The 16,324-nt window shown below is 55.6% G+C and overlaps 1 protein-coding gene across 1 annotated transcript; it reads left to right on the top strand.

Moving 5' to 3' along the window:
• The first annotated feature begins 3,994 nt into the window (after nt 1–3,994).
• LOC118256194 (protocadherin-16-like) lies at nt 3,995–14,829 on the top strand. Its single transcript, XM_050716667.1, is given in 4 exon segments — nt 3,995–5,766; nt 5,768–6,479; nt 11,942–14,449; nt 14,785–14,829. Coding segments are annotated over 4 exon segments (5,037 nt in total).
• The last annotated feature ends 1,495 nt before the right edge of the window (nt 14,830–16,324 follow it).

The following is a 16,324-nucleotide window of genomic DNA, read 5'->3' on the forward strand; positions in this document are numbered from 1 at the left end:
GCTTCCTGAGGGCCCTCTGTAATTGAGTTCTGCATGTCCTCACTCCCTGTTGTTATGATGTTCCTGCTTGTGAAAACATCTGCCATAGGTGCCTTTAATCATGTCTGCCTGAACGTTGAGCTTTTCCAACTAATGATGTTTCTGCTTGAGAAGACCTCCCTGAGATCTTTCCTCTGCTCATATTCTTGGGAGGGACAGGAAGAAGTGCTGTCTGTATTCTCAGTGTTATCCAGACCTTGTGTTCCAATGAAGTGGAATGGGATCCTTTGGTTTTCTTCTGTCCTGTAACAAAAATGTCCCACTCCCTCCTCTGCTATTTTTCTTCTCTCACACTGGAAATATGTTGGTAACGGTAGATGAGATGTAGTCTGCTGAGTTGTGGCTGCTGCCAGAGAGCAGACACTTGGGCAGTTGGCTGTGAGTGTGGGTGCTGGTTTAGAGCGGAGGTTGTCCTTACGAGAATGTCATTGGCTTTCAGGTCTGCCTCTTGCTTCTCATGTGATAGCTGTGTGGCAGGGAGCACTGCTCACTCTCCCATGATTGAGGAGCTTTTGCAAAGCTTGATGATTCTGTTCTGTCCAGTTTCCCTAGACATCACTGATAACTTCGAATGAGAATATCTATTTTAAACCCATTCTGCATCCATGAATCTATTTCATTTTCTTGACAGAAAACCACCGAACTACTGGGAAGACATTTATATGCACTTGTGATGTTGGTTGATTGCTCAGAAATGTGTTCCAGGGAGGCACATGAAACAATTCTGCTCTCGTCTTTGTCTGCTTGTAGCCTTATTTTTCTGGCTAGAGAAACGGTTTAACATATGGTGTCCAATTTGCTGTGATCCATTGGCATTCACAGCCACCCCCTTCAGAAGCCCCAGAACTCTTCATTGAAATAAGACGTAACACATACATGCATAGAGTTGATGTTATCCATAAGAGTGCTTTGCTTGTCAACATCTGGGGTGTTCTTTCACAAAATGAAATGAGCACCCATTGCCTTTTGGGCTGTCACACCATCACCTTTATAAACCGTGTTCCTCATCCCCCTGTAATGTTTGCATCTGAGATTGTTGAAGCACAGAAAACTGGAAGGGTCAACTGCAGAGGGTGTGTTGGAGACAGTGTCTATGTGATTCTGTTTGTATGCTTCTCTGTGGTGCTTTCATTGATGGAAGGTTCTGCAAAAGCTGGAGTCAGCTTTGGGGTGTGGCGAGCAAGTGTGGTATCTGGTGGAGGTGAACATGTCAGTGGCACTGAGCAGGACTGAGCCATTTTGGATGTTCCCAGGGTGAACTTGGTCAGGGCGATCTTGCCTTGTGTTTGGTGGTAACTTGTTGGAAGCTGATGTTTTCCTGGGACGACCTCCCTTTTTGCAGTGGAAGTGAATGGTGGGGACCTTAAGGTACCTCGTGCTGAAGGTGACATGTGGACATCCGTGGTTCCCTTGCTGAGAGCAGGACGAACACTGCATTTCGATGAGGCTGGTCAGGGCCTCATCCCGTCGAGGTCTGTCTGTCTCCAAGGAAGGCTATTTGTTTCAATTCCTAGCCCAGTGTTCCAGGGCCTCCCCAGGTTCTACGTAGAGTTTTGTTGTTGTCTGCCCACTTGGTTTTCCTTCATGTCACTCTTCTGTACCACAGGCCTGGCTTTGCAGCAGTCTGGCAGATGGCCTTTGACTCCTGTGTTCCTGAGCATGAGGAGTGGCTGCTCCATCAGAAGCTGCTGTAAATGTTGTCCATCGGTCCAGCTTTCTCCGTTTCCATCTGAGATTGCTGAGCCAGTGCAAAGCCTTGAGAGTGCCGTTTGTGCAGGGGGGGAGATCCTGGCAGTTGTGGGAGAAGGTGAGGCTTTGCAGAGGGTGATGCTCAGAGGTGGGTTTGGAGCTGGATTGTGTCGGTGGGGTGGAGCATCGTTCATGTGTTGTAGCAGTGATTTTGTGAGTGGCACAGAGAAGGGGCAGGCATTTTGCACTGAGCAGGATGATACTGAGTAGGAAATGGCCTTGCGTGTGGGAAACAGTGATGCTGGGTGGAAGCCGGAGTGTGGCATTGACCAAGAAGTGGGGAGGAGGGGAAGAAGTGCTCTCCGTGTTTACGCTGTTGGCAAATCTTTTGCTACAGCGAGGTGGAATGGGATTCTTTGGTTTTCTTCTCTCCTGCGTGACAGCTTCCCGTGTGATAGCTGCGTGCCAGAGAGCACCACAAACTCTCCCATGACAGGGGAGCTTTTGCATAGCTTGATGTTTTCTGTACAGTCCAGCTTCCCTAGAAATCACTGAAGATATTGTAAGAATGAAAGATGAAATTGACAGAATGAAAGAAGGTACAAGAAATAGAAGGAAGTAAGGAACAGAAAGAATGAAAGCAGAAAAAGATTGAATGAAATAAAACACATAAGAAAAGAATTAAGAGCTAAATTGAAAGAAGTTTCAGAGAGAATGAAAGAAGTGAAAGAAGGAAAAGGAGGAAAGAAGGAAAGAAGTATGCATGCAGAAGAAAGCATGCAAAGAAAAATGCATGCAGAAGAATGTACGCAAGAAAGAAGCAAGCTGGAAAGCAAGCAAGACAGAGAATGCAGGAGAAAGAAAAGAGGAGTGAGATGAGAAATAAAAGAAGGAAGCAAACAAGCAAGCAGGAGCCTCTGTCCACGTGGTGTGTGCAGGGCTGGAAGCCGGTCGGTGTGTGGGGAGTGCTGGTTGCAGTGCACTGAAAGGGAGTGAAAGACTCACCTCAGCTGTATGGAACCTGTTTGCAGCGGGCATCCAGGTCCTCTGGTCAGCAGTGGCTCATCTAGAGTAATTCCCAGGGGGACATGTTCCTCCTAAGTGCTAATTGATTTTGTGCAGAGCTGAATGGAAGGCGGTGAGGAAGAGGTCTTGCCTCAGAGCATGTCCAAGTTTGACTGGAAGAGTGGTGCAGGCATTTGGAAAGCATTTTGCTAAAGCAGGAAAAGAAAATAAAGAGGAGAAAGACGAAAAGGAAAAGTTAAGAGAAGAGGAAGAGAAGCAGGTGGATAGAAGGACTGAAGAAAAGAAAGAAGCATGAAGAAACTGCAGGATGAATGAAAGAAGAGAAAAGGAATGAAGAAACTGAAAGGCTGAAAGAAGTAAGAGAAAGGAAAGACGTCACTGCAAGGATGAAAGAAGGAACTGGGAGACAGGTAGAGAACGAATGAAGAAAGAATCTGTGAGAAAGAAAGAAGGAACGAAGACATCGAGAAGAATGCAGATGAGCAAGAAGCAAGGAAGGAGCAAGCAAGAAGGAGGGAAGACAGAGAATGGAAGAGAAACAAGGGAGGAAAGAGCCACAGAAGGATGGAAAAGAATGAATGAAAGAAGTGAAAACAAGGAAAATTAGGAAAAGAAGGAAAGGAAGGATGAAAAGAAGCAAAGACAGAAGGAGGAAAGAAGAGAATTGAAAGAAGAAAAGAAGGAAAGAAGAGAAAGAAGGAAAGATGTCCAGAAGAATGCAGACAAGCAAGAAAGCAAGCAGGAAAGCAAGCAAGACAGAGAATGGAGGAGAAGCAAAGGAGAAGAGAGACGGGAAAGGAAGCAAGCAAGCAAAGAAGCAAGGAGGAGCGTCCGTCGGCGTGGTGCGTGCAGGGCTGGGAGCCGGTCGGTGTGCGGGGAGCGCCGTCTGGAGCGCAGCGCTGCGGGGCTGTTGCCCCCTCGTTAGCGCTGCTGTCTCGGCCCGTGCTGGGCTCGGTGTCGGCGCCGTCGCCGCGGTGTGTCCCGCGAGTGCCGGGGGTGTCCGCGAGGCGGGGGCGGTGTCGCTGCCGTGCTGGCGGCGGCGGGCGCGAGTGAGGCGGCGGAGCACACGGTGTCGCTGCAGGCTCAGGAACGGCGCGGGAGCGGCGGGAGGGCGGCTCCGCCCCGGGGCGGCGGGAAGGGCGGCTGTGCGCGCGGGGGGAGCGGCGCGGGGCGGGCAGGAGAGCGGCGGCGGCGGCGGCGGCGGGAGCCGTGCGGGGCGCGGGCGGCGGCGGCGGCGGCCATGTCGGTGTGCGTGCGGGCCGTGGTGCGGGTGCTGGTGCTGCAGGCGGCCTGGGCGCTGGGCGGCGGGCAGGTGCGCTACTCGGTGCCGGAGGAAGCCAAGGGCGGCACGGTGGTGGGGCGGCTGGCGCAGGACCTGGGCCTGGAGGCGGGCGAGGCGGAGGCGCGGCGGCTGCGGCTGGTGTCGCAGGGCCGGCGGGCGAGCGTGGAGGTGAGCGGGGCGAGCGGGGCGCTGGTGGTGAGCTCGCGGCTGGACCGGGAGGAGCTGTGCGGGAAGAGCGCGCCCTGCGCCCTGCGCCTGGAGGTGCTGCTGGAGCGGCCGCTGCGCGTCTTCCACGTGGAGGTGGAGGTCACCGACATCAACGACAATGCCCCGCTCTTCCCCGCCGCCACCAAAAACCTCAGCATCGCGGAGCTGTCGCTGCCGGGGTCCCGCTTTCCGCTGGAGGGCGCGTCGGATGCGGATATCGGAGCCAACGCGCAGCTCTCCTATACCCTCAGCCCCAGCGAGCACTTCGCTCTGGATTTGCAGCGGAGTGAAGAACATCTTGAATCGCTGTTCCTGGTGCTGACGAAAGGTCTGGACCGCGAGTCGCTGGCCGAGCACCGTCTGGTGCTGACGGCGAGTGACGGGGGCAGACCGTCGCTGACGGGCACGGTGGAGCTGGTGGTGTCGGTGCTGGATGCGAACGACAACGCGCCCCAGTTCAACCAGTCGGTGTATAAAGTGCAGGTGCCGGAGAACGCGGCAGAGGGAACACTGGTGGCGCACGTGGGTGCCACAGACCCGGACGAGGGAATTAATCACGAATTCTTCTTCAGCATTGTCAGTTCAGTTCCTGCTGCCAAGAGAGATGTCTTTGGCGTTGATCCGCAGACCGGAGAGATCCGTCTCCAGGGCACTCTGGACTTTGAAGAAGTTCGCTTATACAAGTTACAAATCGAAGCGGGAGACAAGGGCGTTCCGCCATTGTCAGGGCACTGCAAGGTAGTGGTGGAGGTGTTGGACGTGAACGACAACGCGCCCGAGGTGTGGGTGACGTCGCTGTCGGTGCCGGTGGCCGAGGACGCGTCGTTGGGGACGGTGGTGGCGCTGCTGAGCGTGTCGGACCGGGACTCGGGGTCGAACGGGCGGGTGCGGTGCGCGGTGTGGCCGCCGTCGCCGTTCGGGCTGGTGGCGACGTTCGCGGGCTCGTACTCGCTGGTGCTGCGGGAGGCGCTGGACCGGGAGCGGGTGTCGGAGTACGAGGTGGAGGTGCGGGCGGAGGACGGCGGGGCGCCGCCGCTGCGCGCCAGCCGCGGGCTGCGGGTGCCGGTGTCGGACGTGAACGACAACGCGCCGGCGTTCGCGCAGGCCGTGTACACGGTGCTGGCGCGGGAGAACAACGCGGCGGGCGCGGAGCTGGCGCGGCTGTGGGCGCGGGACCCGGACGAGGCGGGCAACGGGCGCGTGAGCTACTCGGTGGCGGAGGGCGGCGCGGGCGCGGGGTCGGGGTCGGGGTGGCGTCCGGCGTCGAGCTACGTGTCGGTGGACGCGGAGAGCGGGCGGCTGTGGGCGCTGCAGCCCCTGGACTACGAGGAGCTGCAGGTGCTGCAGTTCGAGGTGCGGGCGGTGGACGCGGGCGAGCCGCCGCTGTGCGGCAACGCCACGGTGCAGCTCTTCGTGGTGGACGAGAACGACAACGCGCCGGCGCTGCTCCCGCCTGCCGGCGGCGGGCCGGGGCCCTGGGCTGCGGGCGAGGCGTCGGCGTCGGCGTCGGCTTCGGCGCCGGGGGTCGCTGTGGGCGTGGGCGGCGTGGGGGGCGCCGGCGGGGCAGGTGGTGGCGAAGATCCGCGCGGTGGACGCGGACTCGGGCTACAACGCGTGGCTGCGCTACGAGCTGTGGGAGCCGCGGGGCAAGGGCCCGTTCCGCGTGGGGCTGTACAGCGGCGAGGTGAGCACGGCGCGGGCGCTGGAGGAGGCGGACGGCCCGCGGCAGCGGCTGCTGATCGTGGTGCGGGACCACGGGGAGCCGTCGCGCTCGGCCACGGCCACGCTGAGCGTGTCGCTGGTGGAGGGCGCCGAGGCGGCGCTGGCGGCGGCGGGGGCGGTGTCGGCGGGGGCGGGGCTGCGGCCGGCGGCGGGCGCGGAGGGCGGCGCGGCGGCGGCGGCGGCGGCGGCGGCGGCGACGAACGTGTGGCTGGTGGTGGCCATCTGCGCGGTGTCGAGCCTGTTCCTGCTGGCGGTGGTGCTGTACGGGGCGTCGCGCTGGGCGCCGCGGGCGGCCGTGCTGTCGGGGCCCGGTCCGGCGACGCTGGTGTGCGCCAGCGAGGTGGGCAGCTGGTCGTACTCGCAGCGCCAGAGCCGGAGCCTGTGCGTGGCGGACGGCGCGGGCAAGAGCGACCTGATGGTTTTCAGCCCCAACTGCCCGCCGCCGCCCGGCCCCGCGGCAGAAAACGGTTCTGCCGAGAAGGGACCTTCGCTCTCCCCATACTCTTCAGGCGCGGTAAGTTGCCCGTTGTGTTTTCACTTTTTTTCCCACTTCTTCTGTTCTGTTTTCCGATGATATTCCGCGGCAGGTTGGTCAGTAAAACGATGTGCTTGTGGAAGTAATTTTTCAAGGATTTTCATCACAACATGGCTTCTGCAAATCCTCTTGGTTACTGGTGTATAGCATTTCTGTTCGAGACTGTTGTAGGACTGCAGTCCAGGAAGAGTTGGTCTGGTGGTGACTGTGCAGCAGGCACTATTGAAAGCCCTTTAAGTAGCTGAATGCCGAGCCTACTGTTGATATTGTTTTGTGTTTTCTTCAGGTCCATTCTGGAAACCTCTTGTGTAGCTGGAAAACCAGAACACTCTTGGCCTCATGTTTTCTGATAAGTTATGCTGTGAAGTCTTCTATCCATGCAGGATGCTGTAGGCTATTGTAGTGACTGACACTGATGCCATGATGTTTGTGTCTCGCTCCTTCACCAACAGGGTTGTCATCTCTCAGAACGAAATCAATAGCCATTGATGTTAGCTGTTATTACATCTCTATTCGAAAGAGAGTTGGTCATGTGGCATGTCACACACTGGCCTGTTTTGATGTTCTTTCAGTGAATCTGGAAGTGAATCTGCAAGATGGTCCCTGTGCATATGGGACCATTGGCAGGGTTTTGCAGGTTTCAGATCTGTCATTGCTGGGAAGGGTCTGTGAAAGTTGGAGTGAGCATTGTGGTGAGAAGGGAAAGTGTATCATCTGGAGGAGGTGAATGTGGCAATGGCACTGAATGGGACCTGGCCTTATTCTGAAGTGAACCGTGACCTTTGGTGAGAAGTCCCACTGCTTCAGGGAAAAGGAAATCAATATTCTACATTGCATGCCACAACATAAGAAGGAGAGATGTCTACTTGTGTTGAAAACACATTCCAGAATGGGGGATTAAGGTCTTCTAAAGCAAATCGTGAGGCAGCATGGTCTCAGAGTGTTCCTGGGCAAGATCCTTTGCCAGGCTCCAAGAGACATGATTTGAAGGTCTTCCCTATCTTGAGAATAAAATCAATGCAGATTGTGCTTAGAGCTTTCACGACATGGATTCCACAAATGCTGCTTCTTACTGGTGTGCAGTATTTCCACCTGAGATTACTGAAGGACTAGATGGTATGAACAGTGGTGTTGGTCCTGTAGGCACTATTTTTTCTCATTCAGTTCATACTTGAAACCTGTGTAGTAAAAATTGTTTTATTGTTTGTTTGTTATTTGGTGGGTGGGGTGGTAATCTGCTAATTATGTTTTTTGAAGTTTTCCATCTGTGTTAGCATGCATCCAAGTGCTCCTCAGCTCCTGGTTTGGAAATACTGTCCTGGAGATCTGATTTCCCAGGGTGCAGGATAGAATATGCCAGAGGACAACATGGAGAAGAGGCCTGGCACACTGTGCTCATTGACCAGGAGCATCTCAGAACTCGCAGAAGTTAAGCTGTGAGCTCTTTCTGAGGATGAGAGTCAGCATGTTATTCATGCTTCCACATGCCTTCCTTGGTCTGTGTGTTTGGAGTCTTTGCCTGGTATTTTCCCTGGGGATCCCCTTCCTGCATATGGATGAAGCTTGAGTAAGCTGAGAGCATGGCAGCATGGTTTATGTAGAATGGAACCTGGGGGGCCTCCAAGCAAGTGACTGGGGACGTCAAGGCCATGTGTGAAGAACGATGAGCTTCCTCAGGGCCCTGTGCAATCAACTTCTGCATGTCCTCACTCCCTGTTGTTGTGATGTTCCTGCTTGTGAAGATATCTTCATAGGCACCTTTAATTATGTTTGTCTGAACGTGAAGTGTTGTTGCTCAGGCAGGAGCTTTTTCCACTACTGATGATTCTGCGTGAGTTGTCGAAATGTCACCGCAATCCTCCCTCTGTTTGTATTCCTGAGATGGACAGGAAGAAGTGCTGTCTGTATTCTCAGTGTTGTCCAGAGCTTGTGTTTCAATGAAGTGGCCTGGGATACTTTAGTTTTCATCTCTCCTGTAATGAAAATGTCCCACTCTCCACTCTGCTGTTTTTCTTCTCTCATATTGGAAATGTTTTGGTAATGGTGGGTGAGATGTATTCTGCTGAGTTGTGGCTGCTGACAGAGAGCAGACACTTGTGTAGTTGGCCGTGTGTGTGAGTGCTGGTTTTTGGACTGTTCAGAGCGGAAGTTGTCCTTAAGAGAATGTCATCGGCTTTCAGGTCTGCCTCTAGCTTCCCATGTGATAGAACCTTAAGGTGCCTCATGTTGAAGGTGGCACGTGGATGTCCATGGTTCCCTTGCTGAGAGCAGGATGAACACTGCATTTAGATGAGGCTGGTCAGGGCCTCATCCTGTCAAGGTCTTTCTTGTCTCCAAGGAAGGCTATTTGTGTCAATCCCTGGCCCGGTGTTCCAGGGCCTCCCCAGGTTCTACGTAGAGTTTTGTTTTTGTTTAGCCACTTGGTTTTCCTTCATCTCACTGTTCTGTACCATAGGCCTGGCTTTGCAGCAGTCTGGCAGATGGCCTTTGACTCCTGTGTTCCTGAGCATGAGGAGTGGCTGCTCCATCAGAAGCTGCTGTAAATGTTGTCCATCGGTCCAGCTTTCACCATTTCCATCTGAGATTGCTGAGCCAGTGCAAAGCCTTGAGAGTGCCATTTGTGCAGGGGGGAAGATCCTGGCAGTGGTGGGAGAAGGTGAGGCTCTGCAGAGGGTGATGCTCAGAGGTGGGTTTGGAGCTGGATGCTGTCTGTGGGGTGGAGCATCGTTCATGTGTTGTAGCAGTGATTTTGTGAGCGGCATGGGGTGTGGGCCGGCATTTGGCAATGGGCAGGATGGTGTTGAGCAGGAAATGAGCCTTGTGTGTGGGAAATGGAGGTTCTGGGTGGAAGCTGGAGTGTGATATTGACCAAGAAGTGGGGAGGAGGGGAAGAAGTGCTCTCCATGTTTATGATGTTGGCAAAGCTCGTGTTTTGATGAATTGGAATGGGATCCTTTGGTTTTCTTCTCTCCTGCATGAAATCTTCCTTGTTGATTTCTGTTCAGTCCAGCTTCCCTAGAAATCACTGTTAAATTTAAATGAGAATTTCTCTTTTAAACCAATTCTCCATCCTGTAATCTGTTCCTTTTCCTGAGCAAGCAATCACTGATGCTGCAGGTCACTCTTTCATCTGCAAAGAATATGTTTTTGAGAGACAGGTGTATATATTTTTTGCTGTTTAGTTGTGTTCCCTTTATGTTGGATGGACTGAACATTGCCTGGGGAATGCCTGTAGGCTTGGAGCCTTCTGGTGAGCATGTGGACACCATTGGGGAGAGCAGTTTCTCCCAGTGGCAACAGTTCTTCCCCTGGTGTCTGCCTGATTTCAGAAATACAGGAAATTTCTAAGGAGACGTGATGGGGTGGGTGTAATCTTTGTGCACTTGACTTCCTCCCTGTGTTTGTACACTTGCGTAGTTGGCCTTGGTCGAGATGGTGCATCTCTTGTAATAGAGCTCATTCCAAAGCGTGAGTGTGCGTATGGTAGCAGTGCGTGGTGTCCAATGACTTCCAAGGTGTCATATAGCTGAAGGAAATTTTTCCATCCAGCCTCCCCAGAAATCTCTGATAACTTTTAAAGAATTGTGCTTTACAAGCCATTTTCTTCTTATGGAAATGCTTCTTTTTCTAAACAAGCAAGCACTGATCTTACAGGTAAGTGTCTCGTACTCAGAGGTGTTCAAGAGAGCAATGCATGAGCTTTTGCTATTTAACTGCAATATGTTTATGTTGGATGGACAGGACGTAGCCTGGGTAATGTTTTTAGGTTTGGAGCAGCAGAGTCCTGTTGCTTGATCTCGTTCTTTTTCTATTTCTTCCCAGCTCAGTGTGAGCAGGTGGCAGGAAAGACATGTAGCGGAGGAATACTTCTGCTTTTCTCTCTGGGGATGTGTTGCTGGTTGACATATTTTTTTTCAGTGAAAAAGCAGTGGTGTTACCTTCGTGGAGTTGCTGGGTTTTGTGATGGTTGGCTCTTGTTATGGGTGAGATGTCTCTTGTGGGAGTAATTGCTCTGTGTCCTGAGGTTCTTGCTGCTGGAATGTTCTGGCAGTGCATGTTTACCTGAAAAGCTAAACGAGAGCTCACCGTTTGGCATGTCGTTGGCAAGTGAGCTGACCAAAGTGTCTTTCTTGGAGTGTGCGGTTGTGTGGGGGATCTGCGTTTGCCTCATGCTTTTCCCCATCTTGGAGGATTTGCATGCTGGGTTATGATGGATCTGAGCTGCTGAATGAAAGACTCACCTGAGCAGTGTGGAGTCCTTGGAACCTGCTTGCAGTGGGCATCCTGGTATCCTGGTCTGCAGTGGCCTATTGAGAGGAGTAGAGCGAGTTCTCTGGAAGAGTAATTCCTGAGGGGATGTCATCCTCGTGAGTGCTGAGGGACACTGTACAGAGCTGAATGGAAGGCTGTGAGGAAGATGAAGAGAGCTTATGTCATGTCTGTGCTTGATGGTGAGGGTGGTACAGGCATTTGGATAGCGTTTTGATAAAGCAGGAAAAAAAAGTGAAGGAAGAAGAAAAAACGGCAAGGAGGGAAAGGGAAAGGTTATGAAGGATAATGCAGTGAAGGGAAATGTGAAGATTAAAGAGGAGAGGAAGAGAAGCAGTTGGAGGGAAGGAGTGAAGGAAAGAAGAAAACCAGGAAGAAATTGTAAGAATAAAAGAAGAAATTGAAAGACTGAAAGGAAGTAAAAGAAAAAAAGAAGTAACATAAGAATAAAAAAGGAAGAAGAAATTGAATGAAAAAATTAAAAGAATAATGAAGGAAAATAGAGAAAGAATTAAGGTATATGAAGAAGGAAATTAGTTTCAGAAAGAAGGAAAGAAATGAAAGAAGGAACAAGGTGAGAGAAGGAAGGAAGTGAGAGAAGGAAAGAAGTGCAAGGAGGAAAGAAGTGAAAGAAGGAAAAGGGAGAAAGAAGGAAAGAAGTATGTATGCAGAAGAAAGCATGCAAGCAAGAAGCAAGCAGGAAAGCAAGCAAGACTGAGAACGGAGTAGAAGTAAATGAAGGAGAGAGACGGGAAAAGCATGCAAGCAAGCAAGGAGGAGCGTCCGTCGGCGTGGTGCGTGCAGGGCTGGGAGCCGGTCGGTGTGCGGGGAGCGCCGTCTGGAGCGCAGCGCTGCGGGGCTGTTGCCCCCTCGTTAGCGCTGCTGTCTCGGCCCGTGCTGGGCTCGGTGTCGGCGCCGTCGCCGCGGTGTGTCCCGCGAGTGCCGGGGGTGTCCCGCGAGGCGGGGGCGGTGTCGCTGCCGTGCTGGCGGCGGCGGGCGCGAGTGAGGCGGCGGAGCACACGGTGTCGCTGCAGGCTCAGGAACGGCGCGGGAGCGGCGGGAGGGCGGCTCCGCCCCGGGGCGGCGGGAAGGGCGGCTGTGCGCGCGGGGGGAGCGGCGCGGGGCGGGCAGGAGAGCGGCGGCGGCGGCGGCGGCGGGAGCCGTGCGGGGCGCGGGCGGCGGCGGCGGCGGCCATGTCGGTGTGCGTGCGGGCCGTGGTGCGGGTGCTGGTGCTGCAGGCGGCCTGGGCGCTGGGCGGCGGGCAGGTGCGCTACTCGGTGCCGGAGGAAGCCAAGGGCGGCACGGTGGTGGGGCGGCTGGCGCAGGACCTGGGCCTGGAGGCGGGCGAGGCGGAGGCGCGGCGGCTGCGGCTGGTGTCGCAGGGCCGGCGGGCGAGCGTGGAGGTGAGCGGGGCGAGCGGGGCGCTGGTGGTGAGCTCGCGGCTGAACCGGGAGGAGCTGTGCGGGAAGAGCGCGCCCTGCGCCCTGCGCCTGGAGGTGCTGCTGGAGCGGCCGCTGCGCGTCTTCCACGTGGAGGTGGAGGTCACCGACATCAACGACAATGCCCCGCTCTTCCCCGCCGCTCTGGTGAACCTCAGTTTATCGGAAAACTCGACTCCCGGTTCCCGGTTCCCGCTGGAGGGCGCGTCGGATGCGGATATCGGAGCCAACGCGCAGCTCTCCTATACCCTCAGCCCCAGCGAGCACTTCGCCCTGGACGTGAAATCTTCGGATGATGGTAGGAAGTCGCTGTTCCTGGTGCTGACGAAAGGTCTGGACCGCGAGTCGCTGGCCGAGCACCGTCTGTTGCTGACGGCGAGTGACGGGGGCAGGCCGTCGCTGACGGGCACGGTGGAGCTGGTGGTGTCGGTGCTGGATGCGAACGACAACGCGCCCCAGTTCAACCAGTCGGTGTATAAAGTGCGTCTGCTGGAGAACGCGGCCGAGGGGACGTTGGTGGCGCAGGTGAGCGCCACCGACCCGGACGAGGGAATTAATCACGAATTTTCCTTTAGCATCGTCAGTTCAGTTCCTGCTGCCAAGAGAGATGTCTTTGGCATTGATCCGCAGACCGGAGAGATCCGTCTCCAGGGCACTCTGGACTTTGAAGAAGTGCGCTTTTTCGAATTACAAATCGCAGCGAGAGACAAGGGCGTTCCGCCATTGTCAGGACACTGCAGCGTGGAGCTGGAGGTGTTGGACGTGAACGACAACGCGCCCGAGGTGTGGGTGACGTCGCTGTCGGTGCCGGTGGCCGAGGACGCGTCGTTGGGGACGGTGGTGGCGCTGCTGAGCGTGTCGGACCGGGACTCGGGGTCGAACGGGCGGGTGCGGTGCGCGGTGTGGCCGCCGTCGCCGTTCGGGCTGGTGGCGACGTTCGCGGGCTCGTACTCGCTGGTGCTGCGGGAGGCGCTGGACCGGGAGCGGGTGTCGGAGTACGAGGTGGAGGTGCGGGCGGAGGACGGCGGGGCGCCGCCGCTGCGCGCCAGCCGCGGGCTGCGGGTGCCGGTGTCGGACGTGAACGACAACGCGCCGGCGTTCGCGCAGGCCGTGTACACGGTGCTGGCGCGGGAGAACAACGCGGCGGGCGCGGAGCTGGCGCGGCTGTGGGCGCGGGACCCGGACGAGGCGGGCAACGGGCGCGTGAGCTACTCGGTGGCGGAGGGCGGCGCGGGCGCGGGGTCGGGGTCGGGGTGGCGTCCGGCGTCGAGCTACGTGTCGGTGGACGCGGAGAGCGGGCGGCTGTGGGCGCTGCAGCCCCTGGACTACGAGGAGCTGCAGGTGCTGCAGTTCGAGGTGCGGGCGGTGGACGCGGGCGAGCCGCCGCTGTGCGGCAACGCCACGGTGCAGCTCTTCGTGGTGGACGAGAACGACAACGCGCCGGCGCTGCTCCCGCCCGCCGGCGGCGGGCCGGGGCCCTGGGCTGCGGGCGAGGCGTCGGCGTCGGCGTCGGCTTCGGCGCCGGGGTCGCTGTGGGCGTGGGCGGCGTGGGGGGCGCCGGCGGGGCAGGTGGTGGCGAAGATCCGCGCGGTGGACGCGGACTCGGGCTACAACGCGTGGCTGCGCTACGAGCTGTGGGAGCCGCGGGGCAAGGGCCCGTTCCGCGTGGGGCTGTACAGCGGCGAGGTGAGCACGGCGCGGGCGCTGGAGGAGGCGGACGGCCCGCGGCAGCGGCTGCTGATCGTGGTGCGGGACCACGGGGAGCCGTCGCGCTCGGCCACGGCCACGCTGAGCGTGTCGCTGGTGGAGGGCGCCGAGGCGGCGCTGGCGGCGGCGGGGGCGGTGTCGGCGGGGGCGGGGCTGCGGCCGGCGGCGGGCGCGGAGGGCGGCGCGGCGGCGGCGGCGGCGGCGGCGGCGGCGGCGACGAACGTGTGGCTGGTGGTGGCCATCTGCGCGGTGTCGAGCCTGTTCCTGCTGGCGGTGGTGCTGTACGGGGCGTCGCGCTGGGCGCCGCGGGCGGCCGTGCTGTCGGGGCCCGGTCCGGCGACGCTGGTGTGCGCCAGCGAGGTGGGCAGCTGGTCGTACTCGCAGCGCCAGAGCCGGAGCCTGTGCGTGGCGGACGGCGCGGGCAAGAGCGACCTGATGGTTTTCAGCCCCAACTGCCCGCCGCCGCCCGGCCCCGCGGCAGAAAACGGTTCTGCCGAGAAGGGACCTTCGCTCTCCCCATACTCTTCAGGCGTGGTAAGTTGCCCGTTGTTTTTTTTTTTTTTTTTTTTTCCCACTTCTGTTCTGTTTTCCGATGATATTTCACGGCACGTTGTTCATTAAGACGATGTGCTTGTGGAAGTAATTTTTCAAGGATTTTCATCACAACATGGCTTCTGCAAATCCTGTTGGTTACTGGTGTGTAGCATTTCTGTTCGAGACTGTTGTAGGGCTGCAGTCCAGGAAGAGTTGGTCCGGTGGTGACTGTGCAGCAGGCACTATTGAAAGCCCTTTAAGTAGCTGAATGCTGAGCCTACTGTTGTTGTTGTGTTGTGGTTTCTTCAGGTCCATTCTGGAAACCTCTTTTGTAGCTGGAAAACCAGAACACTCTTGGCCTCATGTTTTTGGACAAATGATGCTGTGAAGTCTTTTATCCATGTGGGATGTTGGAAAGTTATTGTACTGTCTGACACTGATATCATGATGTTTTTATCTCACTCTTTCACACCAGGGTTGTCATCTCACAGAATGAATACAGTGGCCATTGATGTTAGAGCTATTATGACATGTCTGTTCGAAAGAGAGTTGGTCATGTGGCATGTTGCACACTGGCCTGTTTTGATGTAATTTCAGTGAATCTGGAAGCGAATCTGCAAGATGGTCCCTGTGCATATGGGACCATTGGCAGGGTTTTGCAGGTTTCAGATCTGTCATTGCTGGGAAGGGTCTATGAAAGTTGGAGTGAGCATTGTGGTGAGAAGGGAAAGTGTGCCATCTGGCTGAGGTGAATGTGGCAATGGCACTGAATGGGACCTGGCCTTATTCTGAAGTGAACCGTGACCTTTGGTGAGAAGTCCCACTGCTTCAGGGAAAAGGAAATCAATAGTCTGCATTGCATGCCACAACATAAGAAGGAGAGATGTCTACTTGTGTTGAAAACACACATTCCAGAATGGGGGATCAAGGGTGCCTAAAGCAAATCCTGAGGCAGCATGGTCTCAGAGTGTTCCTGGGCAAGACCCTTTGCCAGGCTCCAAGAGACACGAGTTGAAGGTCTTCCTATCTTGAGAACAGTATGTGGTGTTGAAATGTCCAGAATGTCACTTGAGGTATATGCCTTGTGAGAATTTTCACTGCATCAGTTGTGAATCTCTCTCTCTCCGCCGAGTTGTGTTGAACAAGATGGAGAAAAATCACTCATTGCAGAGAAGTGGACCAGGAAGTCGAGTGGGTGATTTCCCTCAATACAGGGATGCCTTGTAGTTGTGTGGAGGGCTGAAGTTGAGTTAGGTGATGTTGCAGAGGGCCTTGTCCTGTGCAAGTCAAAATATAATGGAGGAATTGAGTTTGACTCCCTCCCTATCCTGCTGTTGCATGGCTTCTGTGTAGAGCTGCAGTTGCTTGTGATCACCATGTCTCTGCTCTCAGCAAGGCATGCTGGTTTCCCCTGTCTTTTCCTATGCTTCTTGAAGATATATAAACTTTTCCACTCAGTTTACTACCAGAAAATCATTGTTAAAGAGGAAGATGCAGCAAAAATCATACAATATTTATCCCATTTTGAGCCTGCTGTTTGTGTAGTTGCAATACAGAGGTAGAAGAGCAGAGCACGAGGAAAGAGCAATAAACAGAGCAACAGAGAACTGGTTTTCTGCATCAGGCAAAGTGTTTTGTTTGACGACAGCTTCAGAGCATCTGACTGTGCCAGTTATATGGCTGTGCCAGTTCTGTGGTGACCGGCCTGTCCTGTGTCCTGGGAGTGCTGGTAGATGTGTTAGGATGGTTTCCTTGTGCCCAGCTCATGCTCGTTACAGCTGGGTGCAGTTGGTGGGCTGTCTGTTGCTCATGACACAGCGATGTTGGAGTCTTTCTACTTTTCACACAAGTCTTGTAATGGAATGGGAGATGGGA

This window comes from Cygnus atratus, unplaced genomic scaffold (genome assembly GCF_013377495.2).
Source record: "Cygnus atratus isolate AKBS03 ecotype Queensland, Australia unplaced genomic scaffold, CAtr_DNAZoo_HiC_assembly HiC_scaffold_165, whole genome shotgun sequence".
NCBI classification, from domain to species: domain Eukaryota; kingdom Metazoa; phylum Chordata; class Aves; order Anseriformes; family Anatidae; genus Cygnus; species Cygnus atratus.